Source organism: Onychomys torridus, chromosome 12 (genome assembly GCF_903995425.1).
Source record: "Onychomys torridus chromosome 12, mOncTor1.1, whole genome shotgun sequence".
Classification (NCBI taxonomy): Eukaryota; Metazoa; Chordata; class Mammalia; order Rodentia; family Cricetidae; genus Onychomys; species Onychomys torridus.
Window position 1 is genome coordinate 31351273 of NC_050454.1, and position 26844 is coordinate 31378116.

General features: G+C 37.8%; 1 protein-coding gene across 5 annotated transcripts in view; it reads left to right on the plus strand.

The window, feature by feature from the left end:
- The window catches only part of Cblb (Cbl proto-oncogene B), a 186108-nt gene that overhangs the window by 92857 nt on the left and 66407 nt on the right, over positions 1-26844 (plus strand). For all 5 annotated transcript variants that reach the window (XM_036203640.1, XM_036203641.1, XM_036203642.1 and 2 more), the window contains 5 exons: positions 9411-9567; positions 14871-14992; positions 18563-18700; positions 22057-22144; positions 24556-24687. In XM_036203640.1, the coding sequence (XP_036059533.1) occupies positions 9411-9567; positions 14871-14992; positions 18563-18700; positions 22057-22144; positions 24556-24687 (637 nt within the window). The remainder of the gene's footprint in view (positions 1-9410; positions 9568-14870; positions 14993-18562; positions 18701-22056; positions 22145-24555; positions 24688-26844) is intronic.

Here is a 26844-nt window from a genome sequence, read left to right on the forward strand (position 1 = left end):
CCCCTTCCCCATCTTGTTTCCCATTTCTCTCCTGCTGCCTTTCCATCCCCCAGTCTGCCTGCTACTTCCTCATCTCCCACCTTCACACACAGACATGAAAGTGAAAAGTAAGGAGAGACATGGAGACAGGGTGAAATAGGAGGCAGTACTTGATGTTCCGGAGGGAGAAGCTCATGACATTAATCATGTGGAAAAGCTACATTCCCAGGACTTGCTCGGCAGTGAGACAGAGGGAGAGGACTGCGCCTGAAGCACCCATCTGCTGTCCATCTAGCCTTTGACTTCCAGCTTCCTTCCCTCGCTCCCTGCTGTTCCCTCCACCCATCTTCTGACTGTTCCTGTGTGTGCACTGCTTAATGACATTTCTTACGTCATTAATGTTTAAACTTCCAAAATTGTGACTTCAAGTTGTTTTTGAAGTATAGTTTGTGAAACCTCTATGTAAAACAAAAAACAAAAGAAAAAGAAAGATGATGTAATTATATTTTACTTTCAAAAAATTTAAGTAGCCAAAAACATCTCTCACAAATCTCCAAATTCCATAATTTTTTTCTCCTCAATTCTTGTCAGCTAATTAGTTTGGAGTTGATTCATTAAGAAAAGTGTTTAAGATTCATGCATTTTCATTCTCAGAAATTCTTGTACATTTTTACTTTTTGAATTAACTTTTTGAATAGTTAATCTTAACAAAACTAGGAATCTAGTTCTTTAAAAAGTGTTTTCTATAATAGTTTATAGCTTTATTATAATATTAAATATGCTTCAAAATATTTTAAATGAATTGCAATATACTTAAAAAGAGACTTCATATTAAAATACTATAAGAAAGGCCATTTTCTTTTGAATCAGAGATCCTGTTTGCTGAACCCTGGTAGCCTTCCTGCCATTTCTCTGTCAGCTTGGATATTTTGGCTCTGGTAGCAGGGTGGGAGAGAGAAAGGAGAGGATCAGGAGATTGGATAGCTTCATCCTTGTAAGGCACAAGCAATATTCCCCCAGATTACTTGGCAGGCATGTTTATTGCCCATTAGAAAAGATCTGGGTTCCTTAAATTCCAGGCTGTACATCACTAAGAGTTCCATGGTGTGTTTGGTTACCACTGGGCATCCTCAGAGAGAAAATTAAGGGTCGGGGAATACATGCAAGAGACAGCTGATGCTTCCATCACTTTCTTGCTGTGAGTAAAACACATCATTTCTGCTGACCCAGTAGCCTGGAGACTTCTGTAAGCATCCATGAAGCTGGAAATTAATTTCTTAGGAGCTTGGAAGCTGAGTAGCATCCCAGCCTCTGCAGCACCTTAGAATCACTTTTGGCTGGTAGGAAAGCTATTTGACTTAATAGCAAAGTAATTGATTTTTTTTTTTTTTTTTTTTTTTTACAGTCAGCATATGGAAGTATGTTACTGATTGCTAAATATTCATTGCTGGTTACTAAACATTCATTTTATGTTTTGAATGTTGATTATGTTTTTGAAGGATAATAAGTAACTGTAATTTTATTTTTTCTCTTTTGGGGCCTGCCACCCAGTTCCCAAATAAATACACAGAGACTTATTCTTAGTTATGAATGATGCCCGGCCCTAGCTTGGTTTAATTCTAGCCATCTTTCTAACTTAAGTTATCCTGTCTCTCTTTAACTATGTTTTGCCCCTGGGCTTTTTACCTTTCTTTATTCTATATATCTTTCTTTCCTGCTTACTCTGTGGCTGGCTGTGTGGCTGGGTGGCTGACCCCTGGTGTCCTCCTCTTCTCCTTTACTTGCTCCTCCCTCTTCTTTTTAGAGTCTAGATTTCTTCTTCTGTTTATTCTTTCTGCCTGGCAGCCCCGCCTTTTTCTGTCTCCTGCCTAACTATTGACCATTAAGCTCTTTATTAGACCAATCAGGTGTTTTAGACAGTCAAAGTAACACAGCTTTACGGAGTTAAACAAATGCAACATAAAAGAATGCAACACATCTTTGCATTATTAAACAAATATTCCACAGCATAAACAAATGTAACACATTTTAAACGAATATTCTACAAGATAACAGTTTTTCCTATTTGGCTGTAGTTTTACCCCTCTGTTTGTTACTCTTCAGGAATAAAGTAGTCTTTCTGCAAAATAAGAAGCCTGGCCCTTGCCTCAGGCCTGTAATCATAGCTCCTCAATAGTAAGGCAGAGGGGAATCACAAATTGAAAGCATGCCTGGGCTACAGAGACAGTTAATGTCCAGCCTGGGCTACTTAATGAGACCTTGTCTGAGTGCAGAAGTACCTTATGGTATACCTAAATATGCTCAGTATGTGCAGTTTCTCCAGTAAGGATCTCGGAATATGCTGGATGCTTATTTGTTTTGCTTTTATGCTCAGACATCTAATAGGCTTCACTCATTGCTAACTGACTTAATTGGCCAGTATTGAGAGATTTAAGAGGAATTCTGTTTTACTTTTGACTTTTTTGTGTTTTTAACACTGAGTTCATTGTTGAAAGGAAGATCATGTTAAACCATTGCACAAATTTTTGTGGCAAAATTACCTACTTTTTTTCTTTTTTTGAGCTGAGGATCGAACTCAGGGCCTTGCGCTTGCTAGGCAAGCGCTCTATCACTGAGTGAAATCCACAGCCCCCACTTTTTTGGGGAGAGTTTTCGAGACAGGGTTTCTCTGTAGCTTTGTGCCTTTCCTGGAACTCACTCTGTAGCCCAGGCTGGCCTCGAACTCACAGAGATCTGCCTGCCTCTGCCTCCTGAGTGCTGGGATTACAGGCGTGCGCCACCACCGCCTGGGCTTTGTGTATATCTTTTTAATTTTACTTACTGTGACTATAGCTGATCAAGGGCAGCTTGCTTTGAACATTAACAGTTGCATCCCATGCACCTTTCAAATGTTAATGAACTTTCTGAGGAAATAGATTGAAGACCAGTTATACTTTAAGAAGATGTGAACAAATACTCCATGTTTTAAGACTAGTAGCTGCTGTTTTGTGGGCCTTGACTGAAATGGAAAAGCTATACCAGGAATTTTAATGTATTTTTACAAGTGGCATGTTTGCAGTTTCTCTGCCTATTTCTTTCTACCAACAACCATATTTCCAAAATCAAAAAGTAAATAGAAATGTTGCAGTGGTGATTTAGGGTTCCCTTTAGTGAGTTCTTATTCTCCTGGTTAACAAAAACGATTGAAAAATGGACTTGGAAGCTTGATGACCATTTTATTAGGGTTTGAAAGAAAAACAATAGAGCAGGCAAGCTGAAAAATCTCAGCAGCTACCAGGAGTAGAGAACTGCAGACTAGGAAGGCAGAGAATCATGCCTTTTAAGTTAGGGTCCAAGGAAGCAGGTAGGTTCAACCGTGGAGGTCAGCAAGCAGCTGTACTGCAGAATGGAGCAGGACATGTGTATCTCAGAGAGACACAATGTGCATAAGGTCATTGAAAGAGACTTTTTACTAATAAAGAAAAAAGTCCTCCCCAGAAGAAAGAACAGGCGTGGGTTAGGCTAGGAGCAAAGAGGTGATGTGAAGGATGCTGTGATAATCAAGGGCCATATAAAGAAAGTATTTCCTTATTTCTGCCAATGCAGATTTCTGAATGTAGATCTCAGACTAGAGATGGGGTAATTGTCCACTCCACAGAGAAATCCTTGTCTGTACCATAGCAAAATATCATAGGCTTCTTTGTGTAGGAAGAATGTATCACAAATGGTGTCTGTGACTTTCTCTGTGGAAGTTGAGGAGTGGTTAGATCTAACTATGAACATCTCTGATAACCATGGTAACGTCCTATGAAATATGAGTAGTCCTGTGGCATCTTTGGCCAGAGTGATTCTGATGTGCTCTTTCTGCCCTGCTGGAAACCAATTGTTTTCCCTTGTTGATGGAGCAGCACAGCAATGAGAGCCTGATAAGAATCTATTTTCATATCCTTCAAGAAATGCAGTCATTACAAAATAGATTGGATTTAAGTAATAACTATTTACAAAAATGTCAACAGACTTAGGAATCAGAGTTCTAATGTTCTGTATCCATAATGAAAAAAATATAATCAGACTACCAGACATTTTATGAATACCCTATTGCATTCTGCCAAAGCTAGCCTCCACTTTAGAAGTGCTGACACCGAATATCTGTTTGGTAAGGTGAACATGCTGAAAATTTCAATAAAAACTTTAAATTAAGAAATGGGTTAATAGGACAGATTATCTCTTCCAAGCCAAAATGACATTACATATCAATGAACTGGAATCAACCTTTCTAAACTACTACCACCACAGCAAAACTGACAAGCAACAGAAGTCTTGATTTTCTTGTTTTTTATTGTTAAAGACTGTATTGTCCATTCCCATGCTCTCTTTTGATAGTCAGTGGTGACTTTAATGGAACATTTTAAGAATTCAACCTAAAATTCAAGCTTAATGTTCATGGAGAGAAGCATGCATGTTGTTAGGTAATGAGTGTTCATGAAGTGGACCTACCAACATAAATACATTCTGAAGAAGCAAGGTATCAGCCTATCAGCGGCCCCTCTGTTGCTCAGAGACCTCATTTGCAGCAAGTCCTCTGTAGTCCGCGCCCACCCATCAGAGCTGCACTTTGTAGCAAAATAGAGCCATTAGGAGTTCAAAGGTATTCCTTTGTGCTGATGTGGGCTCCTCTCTCAGTGGTACTCATTGAGGCTACCCATTCTTGTTTGCAACAGTGTTTAGTTCCTTTCTCCTTCATGTAAGTATTCTTTCTAGTGTGTGTGGCATTTGAATGACTGTCAGTAAAGAACTGTTGTGTACCCCGTTTCAAAGTATTTATGCATTTATGATGGGTGTGTTTGAGTTCAGGCCTTCATCTTTAGTAAGCTCCTCAGCATTTCCTGAAGCCCTTATAGTCACTTCTGGCCATGGAGTGGTTCACCTTGCTGCTCACCCCTTCAATACTTTCTGCTGTCAATCATCTTTTCCATATCTTTTTGGGAGAGTACAATTTCATCACACTTAGATTTTCTTTTCTCTGATGACCATTAAAGTTGAGTCTATCATTGTATGTTTATTCAGCATCTTAACATGTTGCTCCCTTTTAATTTTGTTTATAATGTCTTCTCATGACCACCCCCCACCCCACCAAGTTCATCATTTACTTTATGCTTTGAATGTTTGGGTCCTGTTTAAATTTTATACCTGATCCAAATGTGCACAGATATCATCCTGTGGCTCTTCTAAGAAAACATTTCATAGTTAGGGTTAAAATACCTCAAGTTGATTTTCTAAAAGAATACTAGTATCTAGTGGTCAAGATTTGGTTTCTTCCCCACCTGTATCCACCAGCATTTATGAAAAAACATCTTTTTTAAAACACATTCTATAAATTCTTGACCTTATATAGCAAGCTGCTGTGTATTTTTTTTTTTTTGCTTCTAAAATTTTGTCTATTGGTGTTTATCTATCCATATCTCATCGCCACTGTGTTAATGTGAAGGATATCAGCTTGTTTGTGTTCCTTTGAAGATTGTTTTATTTAATCTTGATTATTGGCGTTTTGCTGTGAGGTTTAAAACCTGTTTGTTTCTGCTGCAGCAATGCCTCCTGGGGGTTTTGACTGAGGTTATATTAAATCTATAGATCAATTTAAGAAGTGACAACCTTATAATAATGAGTCTGTCAGCCTATTGGAAGGTTATATCTCCTTAGGACTTTGCTATTTCTGACTCTCTGCGTTGACCTTGTTCTTCTTCAGTTAGCTCCCCACTCCCATGTGCTTCATACTTTTTCATGCAGAATTTTAGAGTTTTACATTCTAGTCCAGATTTTTATAATGTTCTTTCTGGAAATGATGGGAATGTTTAACATTGGATCCTTAATGCCAGTAATTAAATAAAAACTATTTTATTAACTAAAATGTGTTCATGCCATGAACACATTTACGTGGTAAATATCATTCCGTGCAATTCCAGTTGCTATAATGTAGTCTTTCAGTCATTAAACATTCATTTATCTGCTTTTGGTTTGGGGGGCAGGTAGGTGAGGCTTTACTCTACACCCCCAACTTTAATCCCCATGACCAATATTGTGGAAGGAGAGAACCAATTCTGTCAGTGTGTCCTCAGGCCTCCCACCCCACCTCCACACACACACACACACACACACACACACACAGAGAGAGAGAGAGAGAGAGAGAGAGAGAGAGAGAGAGAGAGAGAGAGAGAGAGAGAAATACATGCAATAAAATGAAAATAATTTTTCCAGTATATTTTATGGTATTCTGCCTGCAGCTAATGAGGTTTATAATGAGTGAAAAGTTGCAAGTAGAGCAGATTACATTTTCCAGTTTTGTGAGATACTAACACTCAAGTTGGCCTCTTTATACCACTCTTCCTTTGCTTCTCTTCTCTCTCTCTGCCTCCGGTCATTGCCCAGACACACACGTTTGCACATAGCAGTGAAACATCTTGACATCAATATATTCTCCCTCTGGCTTCATCTTGTGGCCTTTGATGCTCATCTTTGTGAAGAAACCCAGGAAGCAAGAATTTGAAAATACAGTATTCTTTTCTTGCTTTTAAAGACATCTTTGTACTCTACTTCTCTTCTTCCCTCATGTGTAGGGGCACTACTCACCACCCCCACATTTCCCCAGAGTGCTCTTGAGAAAGAATAGTAGGAAATATCAGATAGAAGGATTTATAGTGTGGAGATAAACAGATAGAAAATAAAGGATAGCCTCGAGAAGGCCTGGAACCTATTCCATGGGGCCCTGACTCTCTCTGCCCCAGGGTATTTATAGAGATGCCAAGGGGTGGAGCAAAAGACCTCCCCCCAGGACCGCCAAGTGCAGACCATCCCAGAAACCTGCACTCAGGCCTGTGGTCCAATCATCCTCTCTATGTGGACCTGCTGGTAAAGCCATGAGGAACCTGAAAACGGGATCTCACACTCAGGAAGGCAGTCTGCTTCTCCCCACTCCTCCCACCACCCACCACACTTGGTCTCTGCTGAGCCCACAGAAATGGAGGAATACTTACAGTAATGATTCTGTGTGATAAACTAGCCAAATAATGCTCTGGTTTGTCAGCCTTCTTTACCAGCTTTAATTAAGGTTCTAATGAATATGTACTTGGGGCTTTAGGGTTTATCATAAATGAATTATGATCAAATCTCATTGCACAGCTACTATGAAAATGTGTCTTTTTTATGTTGAAAATTATTACTCTGCAGTTGTATGTTACACAAAATCTTAGAAGTAGCTATATTTTGTTTATTTTTCCTCTGGAAAATCATGAGATAATCAAAATAGGTTATAATCTGTATGGATTTTAAGTATTGGATGGTGATAATTTTAGGATAACATATTAGAATGTTTATCAGAGCCATTTTGTTTTGACTTTTATATTTTTTACATACACAAAAGACTGAACTTTTCCATTCAGCCAGTTTATTTTCAGTTTATGCTTTTGAAGTAAAGTAACATTGTGCTTTTCCAGAAAAAAAAAAAAAAGTTCTATCTATATTATTCTGAAATTAGTAGTCCCTTCATTGACATTTTCCCCTGTGCATACTATGTATGAGTTTTGTTCTTGGTGTCCGGTAAGTATTGGAGCTTACTTTGGAAAAGGAATGCATGCCTCTTAGGCAACACTTTCATGGTCCCTGTAACACCACTGGCCTAACTGCATCTGTACACTTCTCTATAAATCAAGAGCTTCCTATTATTACTAGAACTTTTCTTGTTCTCTTAAGACTTCAACATTTTATGAACCTTCATCAGAGTCTGACGTGTGTTTCTCTTAAATGGCATCTGATGTGGTGTGTCCCTTCAGGTCTCTGCGGTTTCCTGTTTTTTTCATACATAGAGAAACGTCTTTTGAGGTATTGAGCATCTTGGCTTTCTTCTGTAATGGTGCCCCAGGCCTGAGCTCCTAAGCTTCCCTGCAAGTTCAGTGTCTTGTAGGCCTGGCTTGCCATTTCTTCTGGACTACTTCCCACACACTTTCCTGTAACTCCTTCAGTGCTTGTTGAGTGTTCAATCAACAGGGTTTTCCGTTTTCTCCACCTGTGTCTCTTAGCATTGTAAACCCTGCCTGCCAAAGTGTATGTTCCTCAAGGCCGAAAGTGGTGTGAGGTCCTTCCATAGTTAAGCGCCTCCAACAGCACTGCCATTTAGGTAGATACGGTCCATCAGTGGCTCGGAGAGACTGGCAGAGTCAACACCAATTAGAACTCATCAAAACTGTTCATTCTTGCGTCCCACCAGGAGCCACAGAATCACTTAATTTCCTGAATCTCTGTGACAATAAGCCCTTTAAATGACTTAATCTATGCTACTGTTTGACTGCTGTAGATAATGATAATAATTCAGAATATTCAAGTTGTAACTGTATGTGATCTTCATTGAGAAAATTGGTATTGAATGAGGCCAGGGAAAATTTAGCTCATTTCTGCTTATTTTCTCTAGAGACAATAGTAAAGAGAAACCCAAGATTTAATTGTGCACTATCTTTCTGGAGCATGCATATAGCTCTTGTGTCCTGTTTTGAAGACTGAAATATAAATGTTTAAAATATGAATGGTTTCTCCCTTCCATCTATTCATGAATAGGAATTTGGCATTGTGACGGGAGGAAAGGTTGCTAAGGAACAGATGATGGATGTTACGGATTTTCATGGTGGAAAGGAGGGTGAGCGAGTACTGGAAATTGCTATGTTTGAGGAATGAGAGACAGGCCTTTTTTGAATCCATTCAGTGGTCCTCTAAATTTCTGAAGCATGTCAGTGCATTACTTATTGAAACTGTTGCTATATGATATATAGTAAAATATATTAATTGGTAGATCTTGAATAAACAAATTCCTACAAGATGGTTACATTTATAAAAGAAGCTTTCAAGTTGTATTCATACGAAAGGTCAGAGAGTATGTGATTTTCATCTCTGCAAAAAGATTCAGAGGGGTGGTAGGTGATTGATCCCTAATTAAACTGCCTTGAGTATACAAACAAAAAGATTAAGATGCCTGACACTTTGACCTTAATGCCCTCTATTTGGTAAGCTTTGAGATACATCTTGATATCCAATGACTGAATGAAAAACTAAGATTCTTGCTAGTTGCTTAGCTAATGGATAATAATCAAGTGAACACATTACATGGAGCCTGAATTATGAACAGTATTTTCAACTATTCTAATACAAATACAATACTATTTCTGTGTGAACAGTGTAACAAGTGTAACAGGCCCGTCTGTTCTGGAACTCCCTTTGTAGACCAGACTGGCCTTGAACTCAGATCCTCCTGACTTGGCCTTCCTATTGCTTGGATTAAAGGCGTGCATCACCACCATCTGGCTCAAATATAATACTATTAATGTTATGGTTTATTTCTTTTTTTTTCCAGTGGAAGATATATCTTCATTGACACTTGATTCATTGACTCATCTTTTTCTCTTGCACAGAACCATTGTACCATGGAAAGTCTTCAGACAATGCCTGCATGAGGTCCATCAGATTAGCTCTGGCCTGGAAGCAATGGCTCTAAAATCAACCATTGATTTAACATGCAATGATTACATCTCAGTTTTTGAATTTGATATTTTTACCAGGCTTTTTCAGGTAAGATATACACTTACTTAATCTATCTATCCCCTCCTTCCCTCCCTTCCTCCAGAGCACTGTGTATGTGTCTTTTTGTCACCTGCATACAATATACAGAAACATATGGACAACACTGTTAGTCTTGTAGCCAGTTGGTCAATCCTCCAAGTTTAGAGTGAGTCCTATGTTACAAGCTTGGTATATCAGGTTGTGTGATCCTGTAGGTTGCTTGCTAGTGTTAGTGATTCCGAGAAAGGAATTGCTTTAAACTCCCTTTTTAGCTTTTCACTTTGTCCATCTTTAAGCCCAATGGCTGATAGTTTGAAGCCGTTATAAGTGGGTATTGGCCAGAGTTGCATCCCATCTCTTTAGCACTGGCACTTTTTGGATCAGAAGATAAACAGTGAAGCTAGAAATAGGTCACTGATCTATCTATAGGGTACTATGGTCTTACACCACTGTACAAGTTGCTCCCCTCTTTCAACAAGTTGCAACAAATATTTATTTCATGACAACAGATATTCTTCATCAATATATTTTTTACTGTCTATATAAGATTCTGTCACATCTTTGATTGATATTAATTTACAAAGCTCTTATCAAAAATTTGTTTTTCTTTCTGCTTTGTCCAGTGATAACTTTGTGTTAATTATTGTTTTTCCTTTTTTAGCATTCATAAATATTTTTACATAGATATTCAAAAGCAAGTGGCATAATACTGAAACAATCATTTTTTTTCTTTTTATATGTATCCAAATGGAATTTCTCTAAATGCAAAAAAATTGAAATTTGTGTTTTGAGTTTGGCTTTGCCACTGAAATGAATATTATCTATGGGAATCAATTCAAGCACTTACAAAATGGAATCATCCTTTTAATATTTTTAAAATTCTAGTTGTAATAATTATAGTAAATGTGGTAAGATTGACTAGACACCAAACTTATTTGTGTTCTGAAAGTATAATTTCAGTCTGGACATTGCTCTTTTCTGATTGTGATATTAGTAGAGAAAATGGTAGGACTGTGGCACTGACTTCATGTTTCCCATGCTGTGTGATGTGGGACTTTAGTGCTGGCTGCACAGTCTCGATGACTGAGTCCTTTAACCAGAAAGCTCTTCATGGAATGAACTTAACATAACTCATTATCAGAAGACCAACAGACTCCTGCCAATAGCACAGTTAGGGTAGATTTTACTTTATCACAATTTAAAAATAATAGCTCTACATAGTATACGGGGTAAGAAATACGGTAAGCTATGGTAGAAAGTATGTGTTTGCTCATTTCAAATTTCTAGTTGCTTAATGGTTATTTTCTTGTTGTATACATCTTGTGAGTCTCTTTTTAAATTATTTAATAATGTAATTAAAGCCTGTAATTTTAAACGATCATAAGAAGGCTTTCAGAAAAGCATTATGTTACCCAGTACTAATCATTTACAACATAATTCGTTCCTGCTAAAGATTTCTGATCATTTTGCAGAACAAAGGCTTCAGTTTCAATGGAAATTGAGGATTCTACATGGTCAGAGTTTTGATTCTTCACCTTGTGATGAAGAAAGCTTATGTAATTTTCACAGTTAAACCTAGCAGAACTTAAGAGTCAGTTTTCATTTATGGTTGGAGTTATTTGGGGTGTGTGTGTGTGTGTGTGTGTGAGAGAGAGAGAGAGAGAGAGAGAGAGAGAGAGAGAGAGAGAGAGAGAGATTAGAGTAGATATCAAGAGCTCTAATATCTCAGTTATATATTATAGGTATGTAGGCAGCTTCATTTTGCTTATATGCTTAACCACTCTACCCACACTGCTGTTCGCTATGTGCATCCATTGTTTTATATGTAACTAAGAGATAGCCAACTAGCCTTAGTATTCTGAGGTTTGCTTATCTTGTGTGTATTCACTATGCTATGAGAAAGGGGAAGCATAGATAATGTGACAGCTGTAGGCAAGGTTTTTGTCCCTCCAGCCAGCTCCCAAATAACTACATAGAGACATCACTAATTATGAGCTCAGCTCATGACTTGGGCTTGTTACTAACTAGTTCTTACAACTTATATTAACCCATATTTTTTATCTGTGCTCTATCACATGTCAGTACCTTTTTTCAGGGAGGCATGTTCATCCCCTGCTTCCTCTGTGTCTAGCTGTCAAGTGTTCCCCCCCCCCCTTCCCAGCATTCTCTCTGTCTGGCTCTCCCACCTAACTGCTTTCTCCCTAGCTATTGGCCAGTTTGCTCTTTATTAAATCAATGAGAGCAAAAGCATCATCATATGTACAAAAGCATTGTTCCGCAGACTTTTCACCTGGGCAGGTTTTTGGTAATTGTTTCAAAATAGTTAATTGTGGTAGTGACTCACCAGATCGGATTCATCCTCTAATTTCTGAGATTCCTCATTACCTCTGGTTTCTGTACTCACTATTTAAATACTTCAACCATACTCATCACATGTGGCTTCAAATATGAGGAAATTGGTTTTATGGTATTTTAATTTTTAATGACCTTTATCTTTTACATACAATTAAAAGTTAAGTGATAATTTTCCTAAATTCACTTGTATCAAAACTTTGTATTTCTACAGCCTTTGTAAAAATATGCTTTTCAGTGCTGTAAATGCATCAGCATCTGTTTTATTAGAACTTGATAATGGCATTTTTTTTAGTACCTAATCCTTACCAGTCCTGCGTTACTGGGGGCTTAGTGTTTTCCTTGTCATTGGGGTTTGCGGGCTGAAGGAGAGAGAGCAGCATGGCTGTTTAGGAGGCAGTGACGAGAAGCCCAGCGCTGCGGGGAGAGGGCTACAGGAATGACAGGACTAACAGACCTCCCCTTCTTCCCAGCCCTCCTCCTCAAGTCCACATGGGACTTCAGCAAAGGCTGGTGGCCCTGGGAAGGAAGTGGCTGTGCTGCGGTCCTCTTCCACTTCCTCTTCCTTCTCCTACCTTTGCCCTTCTCTTTCTTCTCTTCAGGTCAATGAGAGAGGCTGGGACAGGACGATACTCGAGGCAGGCAATGAATACCTGCATCTTTCCTCCTAGGCCTTTCCCAGAACTGCAGCTTGACTTCTCTGCCCATTTCCCCTACTGCTGGAAAAGCCTGGGTCACTGTGGACACTAGAACACTATGTTAGTGTGTCTGTGGGGCCGGGCTGGCAGAAAAGGAAGGGATATTTGGGAGAGCATTCTAGTCACGGGAGCATCAAGAAGTAACAGAATAGAGAAGCGTCTAAGAGAAGGAAGCCGTCAGTGCTAGCCAGGTTTCCAGATAGAGTAGAACAGCCATGGCCGCTCCTCCAGTGTAAGTTGTTCATCTCTTGGATTCACCTCAGTAGATTCTGTTGGTGTTTAATAGCCGCCCAGCAATTTTGTGAGGAAAAAGATTTCCTTAAATCCTAGACAAATGAGTTATAGAAATAATTAGTTAACACTTTATTTTCTTGAAAGCATTTGTTTTTCTTTCTTTAAACCAGGGCACGGGCACTTTTGACTCTGCTGGATGGGTTGTGTTCACCGCTGCACAGACTATCACATCAATATTTTTGCAATAAGGAGTTGGCCCTCGGGCTTACTATCTCTGGGGATAGCTTTAACCTTCAATTTCATCTTGGTCTTTAGTTGTATTTTGATCTATTAATTGCTTCTCTTTAAAGGTTTGGATTCAGATGAGGTATTTCCAGAAAGTGTGTGGACATGAATGGAAGCACCTCCAGTGTTTGTTTGCCAGTCTCCTTTGCCTTGTCCTTCTTGGAGGGCGGAGCAGAACAATAAAATGAAAACCAAAATATCTAGCACGGCAGTAATTTCTCCATTGCCTTTTTGACATATGCTGATATTTTTTCCCAAGAATTGTTTTATGCAATTTCAGCCAAGCCTGAAGAGGAAAATTAAAAACATGCTGGAGTTTTTCAAGTGCAGAGCCCGCGACTCTGTTGCTAGTGTTCTCAGGCCTCCTTTCGAACCCAATTAGATGTGTCAGTGTGATGAGGAAATTCCCCAATGACGTTTCTTGTTAAGTCAAAAAGGTTAAAAAGCTCTTGAGTACAAAATCATTGTTTCTTGTTATCCTCATTGTAAGGGACACATGGTCCTTGCAGAATTCTGCCTTATGTATTTGAAACTCGCTTTACAATGAAGAATAAGAACAAGTTTCAAAACAAATGACAGCCTGAACTCTCCTACAGTAATCAAGTCTGGGATGCCAGTTTCAGCAGCTTGAAGTTGGTGACTTGAAACACCTACTTTTTTTTTTTTTCTTCACATAGATGATTTGAGTGAAGAATCTGGCAGAACAGATGGAGTATGCTGCCAATTCTTTGGAAGAAATGTAGCTTCAGTCTTGAAAGTATTGTAGGGATGATTCATTCACACCCTGCAGCAAAGCTGCCTGTTACTCACTGCCTTTTTTCTCATGCCATGATACCTGGAGAGACACCTAATTAGATTAAGAGAGATTGATATGAAACACATGTTTTTGTGAAAAGTTTTCTTCTCGCTGAGCTTGTTTTCAAAGCCTAAACCTTTCCCAGGTCCATAACAGAGCTTGGATAAAGCAAGTATAAGGACAGAGCCTGTTACCTTGAACTACCCCCTCTAAAGCAAGGCTGTCTATATGTAATTATTGCAGCCTGATTACTATGTATCTGATGCGGCTTGAGTGACTGGGATCCAGGCCTGAGCCGCACAGGAATGCTCCTTGGCCTTACATGGCTTGTGGTTATTATGTAACCTTTTCCAGAACATTTAACTTTAGTAACAGGGTTTGCTATTATAGGAGGCATCTGAGCAAAAAGCAGCAATGGACAAAACAGATGGGAAAGATAACTATGTCAAGATAACAGCTCCAAGTAGGAGGGTCTGATAGGTCATTGAGGAAGGGGTGGATATGCAGCTGAGACTGAGACTCAGCAAATTCAAAGGTTCTAAGATCGGAGAGGGTTTTATACTTAAAACTAGTAGAGAAGGCCACTAGTGGGCTACAGAAAAGTCAAAGTGAAAGCAGTCAGTACAGAAGCAACTGGGGATCGAACCCTAAGACCAGTTGGTCACATATTCCGTTTTGTAGATAAATTCTCTATGGAGATATATACTTGGTTTTCATTTTCCCCTCTCTATTGTATTCCTAAGAAACATGGTTTTTATTTCAACACATTTCTGTAAAACGAAACAAGCTATTGCCTGTTTGCTGTTAGTTAACAAAGACTGACCTAAAGTTTATAGGCCATATTAACTTAAAAATATGGAGGAGACTTTATTTTCTCTAAGCGTGTGAAACAATGTCATTGGTGTGTATTTTTTGGGTAATCTCTTTCCATTGATTTCTATGTTTAGCCTTGGGGCTCTATTTTACGGAATTGGAATTTCCTCGCTGTGACACATCCAGGGTACATGGCATTTCTCACATACGATGAAGTTAAAGCCCGTCTACAGAAATATAGCACCAAGCCTGGAAGGTAAGACTCCAGCAGTAATACTAGATGTTACGCTTACAGAGAAAGCTCCCTGCGGTTCACTCGTAGGAAAACTGGCCAGAGCTTCAAAGGCCAAGGTGGGATGGTAAAGCTGATAGACAGAAAGGGTACATTTTGATTGAGTCCTTAAATTGATACATTGAGCTGGGCGATGGTGGCGCACGCCTTTCAATCCCAGCACTCGGGATGCAGAGGCAGGCGGATCTTTGTGAGTTCCAGGCCAGCCTGGTCTACAGGAAAGGCACAAAGCTACACAGAGAAACCCTGTTTCGAAAAACCAAAAAAAAAAAAAAAAAAAAAAAAAATTGATACATTGACTTTTAACATTGCCATGAAGTAGAAAGTAATGTTACTAAATTTAAAGATCATGTAATGCTTGATTCAGGTTCTCAAATCACTGTGGGATGTTTTCATATTGGTTCTGTTATGTTCACAGTGTTCCAGTTTAAACTTATTTGTGTATATTGAGCATTCAAATAGTGTGTTGAAGACAAAATTAAGCAGTAAGTACTAATTAAGTAGAAAATTAGTTTTCTGTGCATTATTTTAGGACAGCTTTGAGTAGTTTCAGGTAGTATCTGTTTATGTTTTGCTTTTCAGATGACTAATCCAAGTGACTGTCAGAAGTCTAGGTGTTAAGTTAGCTCTTCTGGCACTGGTCAAGAAATCACCTCTCACTATGGCAAATGAAAGACTAGAACTCTATCTTTCCTGGCTCAGTGTATGTTCCCATGTGTGGCATCTAGACAGGTGTTAGGCATACAGTCATCCTTCTGGTAATGACATCTAGGCCACAGCAGACAAGAGTCCTGGGTACAATGCCAGTGGCGTTAGACACCTTCCCTGGAAGTCTTTACATTTTATTAAGTTTGTCATTGTACCATTAGGTTGTTCCAATGTATGGGAGATTTTTCTTTGTCTTTATTTAAGTCTCTCTTTTCTACTGAGATCGGCTTAAATTGACATAGAGCAGTTGTGTTTGCTCAGCCTTTAATACAGTCCCCTTAAATCAGAGCCAAGAGTTTCAGTTCCTTCTCTGATAATGAAAATGCTCCTATTTTAAACATTTAACATGTCATATTCAAAGGAGTTGTGATACAAAACCAATTAGTTCCTATTGAAGCCCTCCCTGTAGATCCTAGGGAGGTAACCGTTCTGTTTCCGAGCTATGTCAGATAATTTGTGTAGCACCCAGAGTTTACATGAATCATTTTGCTTCATTCAAGTTCACTCCTCATAATAATCCATGGCTAGTAGTTATAATATGTGAGGTGGGATTTGGATATTTGAGATCTGGTTAGAAAAGGTCCATATGAACAGATGGTTACTTGTTTTGTGAAATAGCTATCTAACCAGCCCTTTGTTCTCCGGCTTCATAGTAAATAAAACATTTAAGTCCACTCCAAGGACAATTGAGTGCCTTCAGTAGTGCTTTACCTGGATCGCAACCAGTCAAACATTAGCTATCTGCCTTGAAAGAATGTTCACCCAGCATGCATAAGGTCCTGTGTTCGGTTCTCAGCACCCCTCCAAAGAACTGAGGATCTAAGGAATTAATCTCTTGAATGACTTTGAGGCTCAAGAATGACTTTTAATCATGAGCCACCCTGTGAAAAAGAAACATATCTGATTATGTTAATCATGCCATTTTAAAGAGCGAGGTACTAAAGCTGAAAGAATGTACTTCTTCCTAAGAGAGGTAGGACTAGCTACCCACAGAAGGGTCAGCAGCAAATTATTTGAAGCTGTTAAGCAAATGGAATGGAATTCTTAATAGCCATATGTGGCTCTCACAAATTATTAATAACAGCAAACTTTGTAGGAGGGCTTGAACCTCCTCTATAATGGCTGATTTTAGAAACACCATCTTAAGACAGTGCAGAGAAAAAGAAAAGATGTTTACTAAAACCTGACAATTTTACAAATATGTAAGATGCATAATTATGTAATTAGTTTTAAAATATTAACCATTCAATTTTGCAATTGTGTTCTTCAATTTAATATCAGATAGATTCTACATGTTTTCTCAAATACATAGTGCCCACAGTCTCTGAGATTTCTACATTTTATTCTTTATTTGGAAGTATTGTATAAAATTTTAAGATATTTTCAAAAGATTTATTTACTGAGTGTATTTATTTATTCACCATGTGCATACAGGTACCCCTAAAGGCCAGAGAGGGCACCACATATCCTGGGATGGGAATTATAGGTGGTGTGAAACCACTTGGTATGTGTGCTGAGAACCAAACCCAGTCCTTTGCAAGAACAGCAAATGTCCTTAATTGCTGAGTTACTTCTCCTACTCCTTATGTACATTTCTTATGTAAGAAGGGATCTTCCAGATGATAATTAATTACTGTATATTGTTTGAAAACAGTTTTCCTAATATAACCATTAGTCTGAAATGACTAGAAATGTTTTTTACTCTGATTAATAATATCAATAATTTAAAAGTCAATACTCTATTATCTGGGTCTCTTGGGGAACTTGTTTAGACTAATTTGAAAATACCCAATTGAGTGGCTCTTTAAACACTTCCTTTCTTTCTTTAAAGTCAGGTTTCCTTGATGAATGAAATGCCATTGTACTATTCAATCTAGTGACAAACCGTCTTGTATGCTAAGCTATAGCTTATGAAATTCTTCAGTGCACTCTATTTATCAATAATTAGAATATGAGAAACTTTTCTTACCCTCTTCCCCTTCAGTTATGCATTCATGGAACAACTTAATTATCCAGTGGGCTTAAGATAACTTATTTTTGCTCTGATTGATTGACTGCCTGTACAATCCAGATATTGATATTATGATTGCAAGATTGAATGGCATACACCCCTTTAAAGAGGGATAATGTACTGAAATGAATAAATATATGATGATAAATTTAAAGCCATGTCAGTATTTCCTTTTATTGGAAATTAATTTAAGAGATTAATCACTCATTTGAATGACTGGTGTTTAAATTACATTGACTGCCTATGGAAAAAATATTTGACTGGCAGATTGGGTAGCAGCTATGAATGCATCAAGTTTGTAATTGATATAGTTCAGCTCTTTGGATTTGTTTAAAGATGAATCACAGAGTGCTTGCAAGAAAACATTAAATAAGTCTGTGACGAAATTTTAATGCCTGAATGGGAAAGAAATATATTGAATTCCTGGTTTAGTTTCTGTGGTGGATAAATTAATTATTTAGCTATTTGCTTCATTTTATCCTTCTCCAACGATGATTTATGTCTCAGCTGCATCATAGCAGCCACGTTCCCACACATCCCTAAGGACGGGGGTAATAAATCTCTTGGTAGTTTCCAGCCTCATTTACTTTCAATAGAACTCTGTAGATACTTAAATGAACAAGAGTTATTATCAGTATTTCTTTCACAAATTGATAACAGTGAGGCACAGTGGAGTTAAATTGAGGAAAAGGGTAAAAATTTCTATCAGGAATTCTACACGGTTCTCCTCAAGACAAAGACTAAGTAATTGTTTAGTGGGTGGCATGCCTTTTGAGTGTGAGTGAAAAATCTTTTTTTTAAATCATGTTTCATAGCTACATTTTCCGGTTAAGCTGCACTCGGCTGGGACAGTGGGCCATTGGCTATGTGACTGGCGACGGCAATATCCTCCAGACCATACCTCATAACAAGCCCCTATTCCAAGCCCTGATTGATGGTAGCAGGGAAGGCTTGTAAGTATGAGACAATTCATTTAACTTGCCAATTCAAAAGTCAGATTCTGCCTAGGCATGGAAGAGATAGTGAGGCTAATGATCTCGTAGTTTGAGGTTTACTTGAAGCCTTAGTTCTTGTTATTCATGCCTAAGCCATCATTTTATGGCACCCTAATTATATGGAGCAGATACATTTCAACATCAAAAAAAAAAAATGCTGAAACATAGATGTACTTTTAAAATATGTGCATGTACTATTGCTACTTTAGAGTAATTCATTGCTGTTATTTCAAGAAAAATGAAATTGTGCACTACTTTTTGTTCTGAGTACTAGATTTTTTTTCTCCCTTTTAATCTTCTACCTGTTCACTTCCCTTTATATATATATGAATCAAATTTCAGACTCACATGTTAATAGCTAAATTCAGTTCACGCTAAGCTGTTGTTTATTAAATTTTTATTATAACTAAGTTTTCCTCCTAGAATGTTCCCAGCCCCAAAGTGTGGACAACATGTCGCCCTCCTGGTCGGTACACCTGGTTTTTAGGAATTTGAGTCATCTCCTGTTGTCTTTCCCCTTTTGTATTCTCAGAGTCACCACCCCCCTCTTCCCCTTTCTTTCTCTCTTCCCCTTGGGCAGCACCCCAGATTCCTGTGACCCAGCTTGTAGGAAGGGTTGGGAAAGGCTGTGTTGGAAGCCTGGCTAAGGCACTCCAGAATTAGTAGAGAGCAGATGATTTGGATGCTGCCTTTTCTACAGTAATTACTAAACCACAAAAATGAACAGGGTGGAGAAGGGAAGGAAGAAGACAGTTTGCAAAACTAAAAGAAAGAAGGAGATGTTAACTGTGTCAAAAAAAATCAATTCTTTTGTTACTGTTTAAGTGTTTTCCGTTTGGCTAGTTGAGACTGGTCCTCAGTGTGTTTTCCATACTGTCCTTTACACTCCTGTGCAGCCCAAGCTGGCCTTTAACTCTCCATCTTCCTGCCTCAACCTCTTTAGTTCTCCAATTACAAGATGCATCTTCCTGTCCTATCAAGATCGCATTACTGTTATTTTTAAGGATACACAGCTTCAAGAAAGCAGTTATATGGAAAATGTAAGGCAGGTTGTGGTACCACATGTACACGTCTCTTTATCTTCAGATCATCGTAAATTTGCTCTTCTTTTATGCTTTACTTCTAGTACATTAACCATTGCTATGTGAACCTTTTGATTTGCCATGATATAGGCTTTTTAGAACTTAAAACAAGGTATAAGGTGGAAAAACTATGCATAGACTAGTGTGAGTGGTTTTTGTTTGTTTGTTACTGGTTTTTGTTTTGTTCTTTGCTTGTATTTTGTGCTTTTTTTTTTTTTTTTTCCCAAAAGCCAAGCAAAAAGAAATGAGTGAGTTACCACTAGGAATTTTCCCTGAAGGATAACAAACCTCTTGAATTCCTTAGAAAATTAACTTTTAATATGTATACATATTCACACACAAATGCATATATACTCAGATGTATCCTCAAACCAATTGGCAGGTTGAATCTAACTCCCACAGTAGATTCGGATAAAGTAAACATAATATTAATTTGGGAGGATTTTCTTATACCAAAGGATAGCATCTGGTCTAATTATCATCAAAGCTGGATGTTTTTCTCTTACAACTAAACCAATACTGTATGACATAGGTGACAGCTTATGTTGATAATGGCCAAGATGCCATTTTTCCTCATTGACATGGTCAGTAGCTTATGTAGCATTCAGGCTGTGCTGAGAACCAAATCACTGAGATGCTGCTTGATGGGTTAAGTAGAACCTTGTAAGCTTCCTCTGGATCTTCATTTTCATTTCTATAATTTTCCAACTTGGACTTCTTCCTAGAATTTGTATGTAGTTTGATGATTTCAGTATTGCATAACAGTAATTTTAATAGCCATTTCATGATATGAGAAGAAAGATAACCACTTTTGCTTATTACTCCAAGTTTAATATTTGTAAGATTTAGTTGCCCCATGGTAACACTGTATCTCGTTTGGATGAGTCCATTCCCTCTCCTAAGTCAAAGAAAGCTTTAACTGCGGGTTGGGGATTTAGCTCAGTGGTAGAGCAAGTGGCCCTGGGTTCAATCCTCAACATAAAAAAAATAAAAATAAAAAAATAAAGCTCAGGGGCCATATTTTAGCTGGGCGGTGGTGGCGCACGCGCCTTTACTCCCAGCACTCAGGAGGCAGAGCCAGGCGGATCTCTGTGAGTTCAAGGCCAGTCTGGGCTACCGAATGAGTTCCAGGAAAGGCGCAAAGCTACACAGAGAAACCCTGTCTCGGAAAAAAAAAAAAAAAAAAAAAGCTATAACTGATCTATTACTGTATAAGAATATTCAGTGAATATTCAGTCCCATAATTCTAGTTGTGTGTTTTTCTAGCATGATTCCAGTATTGAATACTCTAAAGTTTCTAGATACTTCATTTGAAGATGAATGTTTTTATTATGTCATCAAAAATATTTTTTCAGACTTTTTCATTAAAATAGGTACTACTGTGTATTTTTAAATTTGTATTAAGCTCTATAATATAGAAAACTGTACAACAGGACTAATGATAGATTTTAAACACTTTTATTATAACTAAGTATACCAGCAATAACATTAAGTCATATTTTAGTAAAAATGACATTACTGACAATAAACTTGATATTCAGTCTATTTTTGAATAATGGTTAAGCACTGTTTTGAACACTGCAAAAGATTCCTTATTATAACTTTTGTTCCATGTTCGGTTCTAAGAAGAAAGCCTGTATCTGCAAGCCTGTGTGTGTGAGACTTTATTGAAGTCCAAGAAATATTGGATTATGATATTTTCCAGTTTTAATAACATACATATGCATATTTTATAGTGTGCACATCTGGGCATTATGCACATGTGTGCATTTTAGCAGGAGCGGAAAGATTCAGAGAGAAAGACTGAGGGACTGGAAAAGGCCACCATGGAAGAGCTTGATCATTTAGGACATAGTTATGGCTTAATTCTGTTTTTTCTCTCCATGTGACTTTGAACATGACATTAATGATACAGTTATGATGCTTTCAATAAAGTATATAATAATCTGCAAGGAGAAATATATTAAGGTGCTTTTAGAATGGCATATAGCTCACCACTGAATTAACTTTTTATCTTTATGAGGAATATATATTAACAGATTTTTATTTGAAAGTGATTAAAGAATGGATGAGTTTATATTATGCATTTTTGTGATGAAAATAGTACAAGATTATTGGTCATTTACAAGAAAGTACAAATAAAAGCATGAGTCTAAATGTAGAAGAACCCGAGTAAACTTAATTGCAGTAAAAACATGTATTTAAAATGATAAAATTTTTGTTTAAATTCAGTTATCTTTATCCTGATGGGCGAAGTTATAACCCTGATTTAACCGGATTATGTGAACCTACACCTCATGATCATATAAAAGTTACACAGGTAAGAATAATTTGGAAATTTAATTAATACATAACTAATATATATAATAAATCTGAACTTCTACCTATATTATATTCAAAAGCACAGTCAAATATTTAACATGATAATGTCAGGAATTCTGAGAATTCAAAGAAATTTTATGATCTATGTTAGATAAAAATTTTGTTAATGATAATGCTTGCTTGTCTAATATTGGTACTTATCTAGAGATAGATAAATCAGATGTAGCTGCATAGATGTAAGGAGAAAACCTGAATTAAAACAAAAAAAGGATAAGAAGTGATCAGTTTGGTATTAAGGTTTTTAAAGTTAAATGAGTACTAAAGAGCAGTGAAAATTATACTTACAATTTTATAAATCCAGTTTGACAGTCTCATGGACTCTGAGTGAGAACTTGGAAAACTCTTAATGTACTTTTCAGTAAAGACAAAACTCTAAATGAAAACATCTTTTGACAGTAAACACCATGTGTTACCACTTTCCTGTGCCCAGGAGGATCTGCACACCAGGGTGCTCACTGTACCATTTCCCACAGAGCAACAGAACACAAAATACCAAAACATTTAGTAGTGGGTGAAATCACCCATAGCTGCTCACGTTGGTTGTGTGAAGTGAACACCAGGAGGGAAGGAGCCCTGGATGTTCACTGGGAACTTCTCCCTCTTGTCCTGTACACATCTCCATCGATTCAGAACTTTAGTGTATAGTATTTCGCCTTTCAAACTTATATTGTGTAAGGCCACTTTTTCAAAACAATCTGCCATATAAGAATATATGAGTGTGTATTCCCAAAGCTGCCAAGCCAGAGACGTGTTTAACTGAGGAATTGTTGAGTTGCTGAAGAGAGCATGAAGCGGGACTTGAACATGGTCTTGCTCTGTTTTTATAATGTTTCATGATTTAAGTATGTTCATACTTTGAGAAACAGTATGGTTCAAAGGTGGTAAGAAAATATTTATTGGTTTCAGTACACATAGGCTTGGTGTGCTGAGATTTGAGAGATACACATCTTGTATGTATACACTTTGTGGAAGGCATTTAAAATGTAACATATGACTACTATTCTTAGCATTGTGTAGCAGTTTTACATTGTATTTTCTAATATGTATTATATGCTAATGAGAAATTGTTCTTTTTTAGTCTATTTTTTAAAAATGAAACTTGGTCTGAGGATGTACCTCAGTTGGCAAAACCCCTTCCTAACATGTTCGAGCTTTTGATTTTTAACCCCAGTACTACAAAAACAAATCAATGAAACTATACATAAATTTTCAAGAGTATAGCATGATCCCTTAAGTTTCACATAAAGTCATCTTACCCTCTTGAAATGCAATAAATTCCTTACCTGTGACTTGAACATATTATAATTGCAGACGGACTTGGACAATCTCAGTGTTTTCTACTAGTTCAGGATTCTCAACCATTTCTAACTTATTTTGGATTATTTTGGTAATAATTCCTTTCCACTGTTTTGCTTTCTTGCTCTCCTCTCTAGTCTACTAAGTATCATGTTCCCGACAAATATCATTATGGATGAGATTTGTATGTATCTATGCATGCACTTATGTATGTGTGTGTATCTATGCACAGAGTGAACATTGCGATATTTTTAGTAGTCACAGAATAAACATGGCCATTTATTTATTCTACTCATGTGTTGGGATTTCATAGGCGTTTACTTCACTAAAACATGACTTAATTTTCACAGACTTTCATTGTCTTTTCTTTGCAGGTCTCATAAACCACTTTTGAATATGCATTTCTGTTTTACATTACTAGACGGTCTTTTCTTTATCAAGCAGAATTTGTCAGTGTTTGTTCACTGAGGCAGAGTTCCAAACATTCTAAATTTGACTCAGCCAGTTTTGAGTTAGGAAGATAATTACTTTCCATTTACTTTGGATTTGGAGATTTACTCTTGAATTTGAGGAAAAGAACTGAAACACATTGTGACTCAACTTGTTTCTTTGTCCTTCATGCTATGCTTGGGCTCGTAGGCACTAGCAAGTGTGACAGCATGCACAATGACAAAGATTGTGTATCTTTCAGCCAAAGATATCTAAGAAATAAAATGTAATGTCCAGACAGCACTTTTTCCATGTGACAGTGCAGTGAAATGAGTGTGTGACATTTACAAAAAGAAAAAAGAAAAAAATAATGCAATAAAACATTAAATAACCCAGAGTATTTAAATAAGGAAACATACATAAAGTTGATGCCAAGATCTCAGATGTTTTAAAAATTGATTTTATAGACCAAATTGTGAATAACAAATTAAAGCATGTCTTTACATAATTCTTACAAGTTCAAGTGTGGGAAACTTACTGTAAGTCATTGTACTTGAGGAAATTCAATATTAATACTTTATGCTTGAAAGCCATTAACATCGGCCCCCTTTCCCTATATTCCAGGAACAATATGAACTGTATTGTGAAATGGGCTCCACTTTTCAGCTCTGTAAGATCTGTGCAGAGAATGACAAAGACGTCAAGATTGAGCCTTGTGGACATCTGATGTGCACCTCGTGCCTTACTGCGTGGCAGGTACAGCTAAGTTTTCTGAGGCAGCAGGGGCACTTCTCTGTACCCCACTCACACTTCTCTCTCTGGGTTCTACATCTTTTCATTCAAGAAGTAATACTTAGAATTGTTTTATCTAAAATAGTAATATATATATATATATATATATATATATATATATATATATAATAGTAATACATACTGTATATATATATATATATATAATAGTAATACATACTGTATATATATATATATATATATATATATATATATATATATATATATATATATATAGTTTAGGAGTTGATATTTTTACTGTTTTGTATTTTTTTCACATGTGTAACTTAAGTTTCTGTTGGTTGTAAGTGGTTTTGCTTCTGTCATACCATTAGTTTCATGATTACACAAATATTAATTTGGTCTGCCTCAGATTGCTCATGGAAAGATTTTGGAGCACAGTGAACTACACTAGATAAATCTTATGATGCTGCTGTCAATCAAATTTCTTTTCTCTTGAGATACAGTTCATGTCTCACATGTGTCCATGATAGTTGCTTTGTTAGACCAAAACTGGGAAGTCAGAGAAACGTGTCTGAATCAGTTTCTACCCAAATAGACAATTTCCAGTTTTTAGAAACTTTCAAAGACTAGCTTCCTTCTTGTTCATGGTTAGGCAGTCACTAAATACAAAAAGATTTAATGTTTTAGAATAAGGCCACCAAAAAAGCTTTTTCCCTGATGACTCTCTTGTAGATTTTTAACTGTTGCAAATGTTGGGGATTTGAAATGGGTCTTTTAACAGAATTCCAGTTTTAACTATTTAAGAAACTACTTTGATCAAGCCATCTTGCAATTTGCTATTTGATGAAGCTCTATGAAAACTAGCAATATGTTGATGTCATTTGAAAAGCAAAACATTTCATTTTTAAACGTTGGCCCTGTCACTCTTTGGCCTGCTCTTTCCAACCTTGAACTTCTGATGTGAGGGAAGATGGGCCAGGGAGTTCATGAAAAGAGACAAGCTGCCTCAGAGGGTGATGTCACCAGTTCAACTCATGGATTGGCATTAAAGTCTAATAACTTTCCCAATTTCATAGTCTTAAAGGGACCTGCCCTCCCAGAAGAGACTTTAGACATAAGAAAGAAAAAGAGGAAGAATGAGAATTGAACTAGAGTTGACTCGGGTCTCCATGGCCCTCTGTGAGCTCACAGGTGTCATTGTCACCTCAGAAAATCTGTCCGCATCTCTATTCCTGTCTCCTTCATGTGCTTTTGGTTTATAGGTTGCCTTAAGTTTTCTTGATATCCTTGCCCTCTTCTCCTACAACCTGTTCGTTTTGATGATGAATCTGCACAGCCCACGCTATTGCTGGAGGAAGGGAGGGACTTGAAGTGGCATCAGCAAGAATCACTCCCAGCAGATGGGCACTCGATTGCTGGTTACGCTAGCAGCAGTGATTGTGGACACTTAGCAAGGCCTTCTCCAAAGTGCCTTGTGATCAGTTTCTATATGCCAATGGAAGTCAGCTCCATTCAGCTGCACCTTGGCGCATTTCTTTCTTTTTTTTTTAATTGTTATGTGTTTTAATTTTATACATCAGCCATGGGTTCCTCTGTCCTCCCTGCTCCCGCCCCAAACCCACATTTCCCCCAGCCCCTCCCCTCCATTCCCATGTCCTCCAGGACCAAGACACCCCTGGGGACTCATTTAAACCTGGTGGATTCAGTACAGGCAGGTCCAGTCCTCTCCTTCCAGGCTGAGCATGTGTCCCTGTGTAAGCCCAAGGTTCCAAACAGCCAGCTCATGCACCAAGGACAGATCCCTGTCCCACAGCCTGGGAGCCTCCCAAACAGATCAAGCTATTCAATTGTCTCACTTATCCAGAGGGCCTAATCCAGCTGGGGGCTCCACAGCTGTTGGTTCATAATTCATGTGCTTCCATTCCATTGGCTATTTGTCCCTGTGCTTTTTGCAATCTTGGATTCAACAATTCACGCTCTTGCAGTCCCTCCTTCTTCTCGACAGTTGGACACCTGGAGCTCCACCTGGGGCCTGGCCAAGGATCTCTGCAAGACGACTGTTAGGGTGTTTAGTCATCTGATCACCAGACTAGGTCAGATCAGGCCCTCCCTCGACCATTGCCAGCAGTCTACAGAGGATATATCATTGTGGATTTCTGG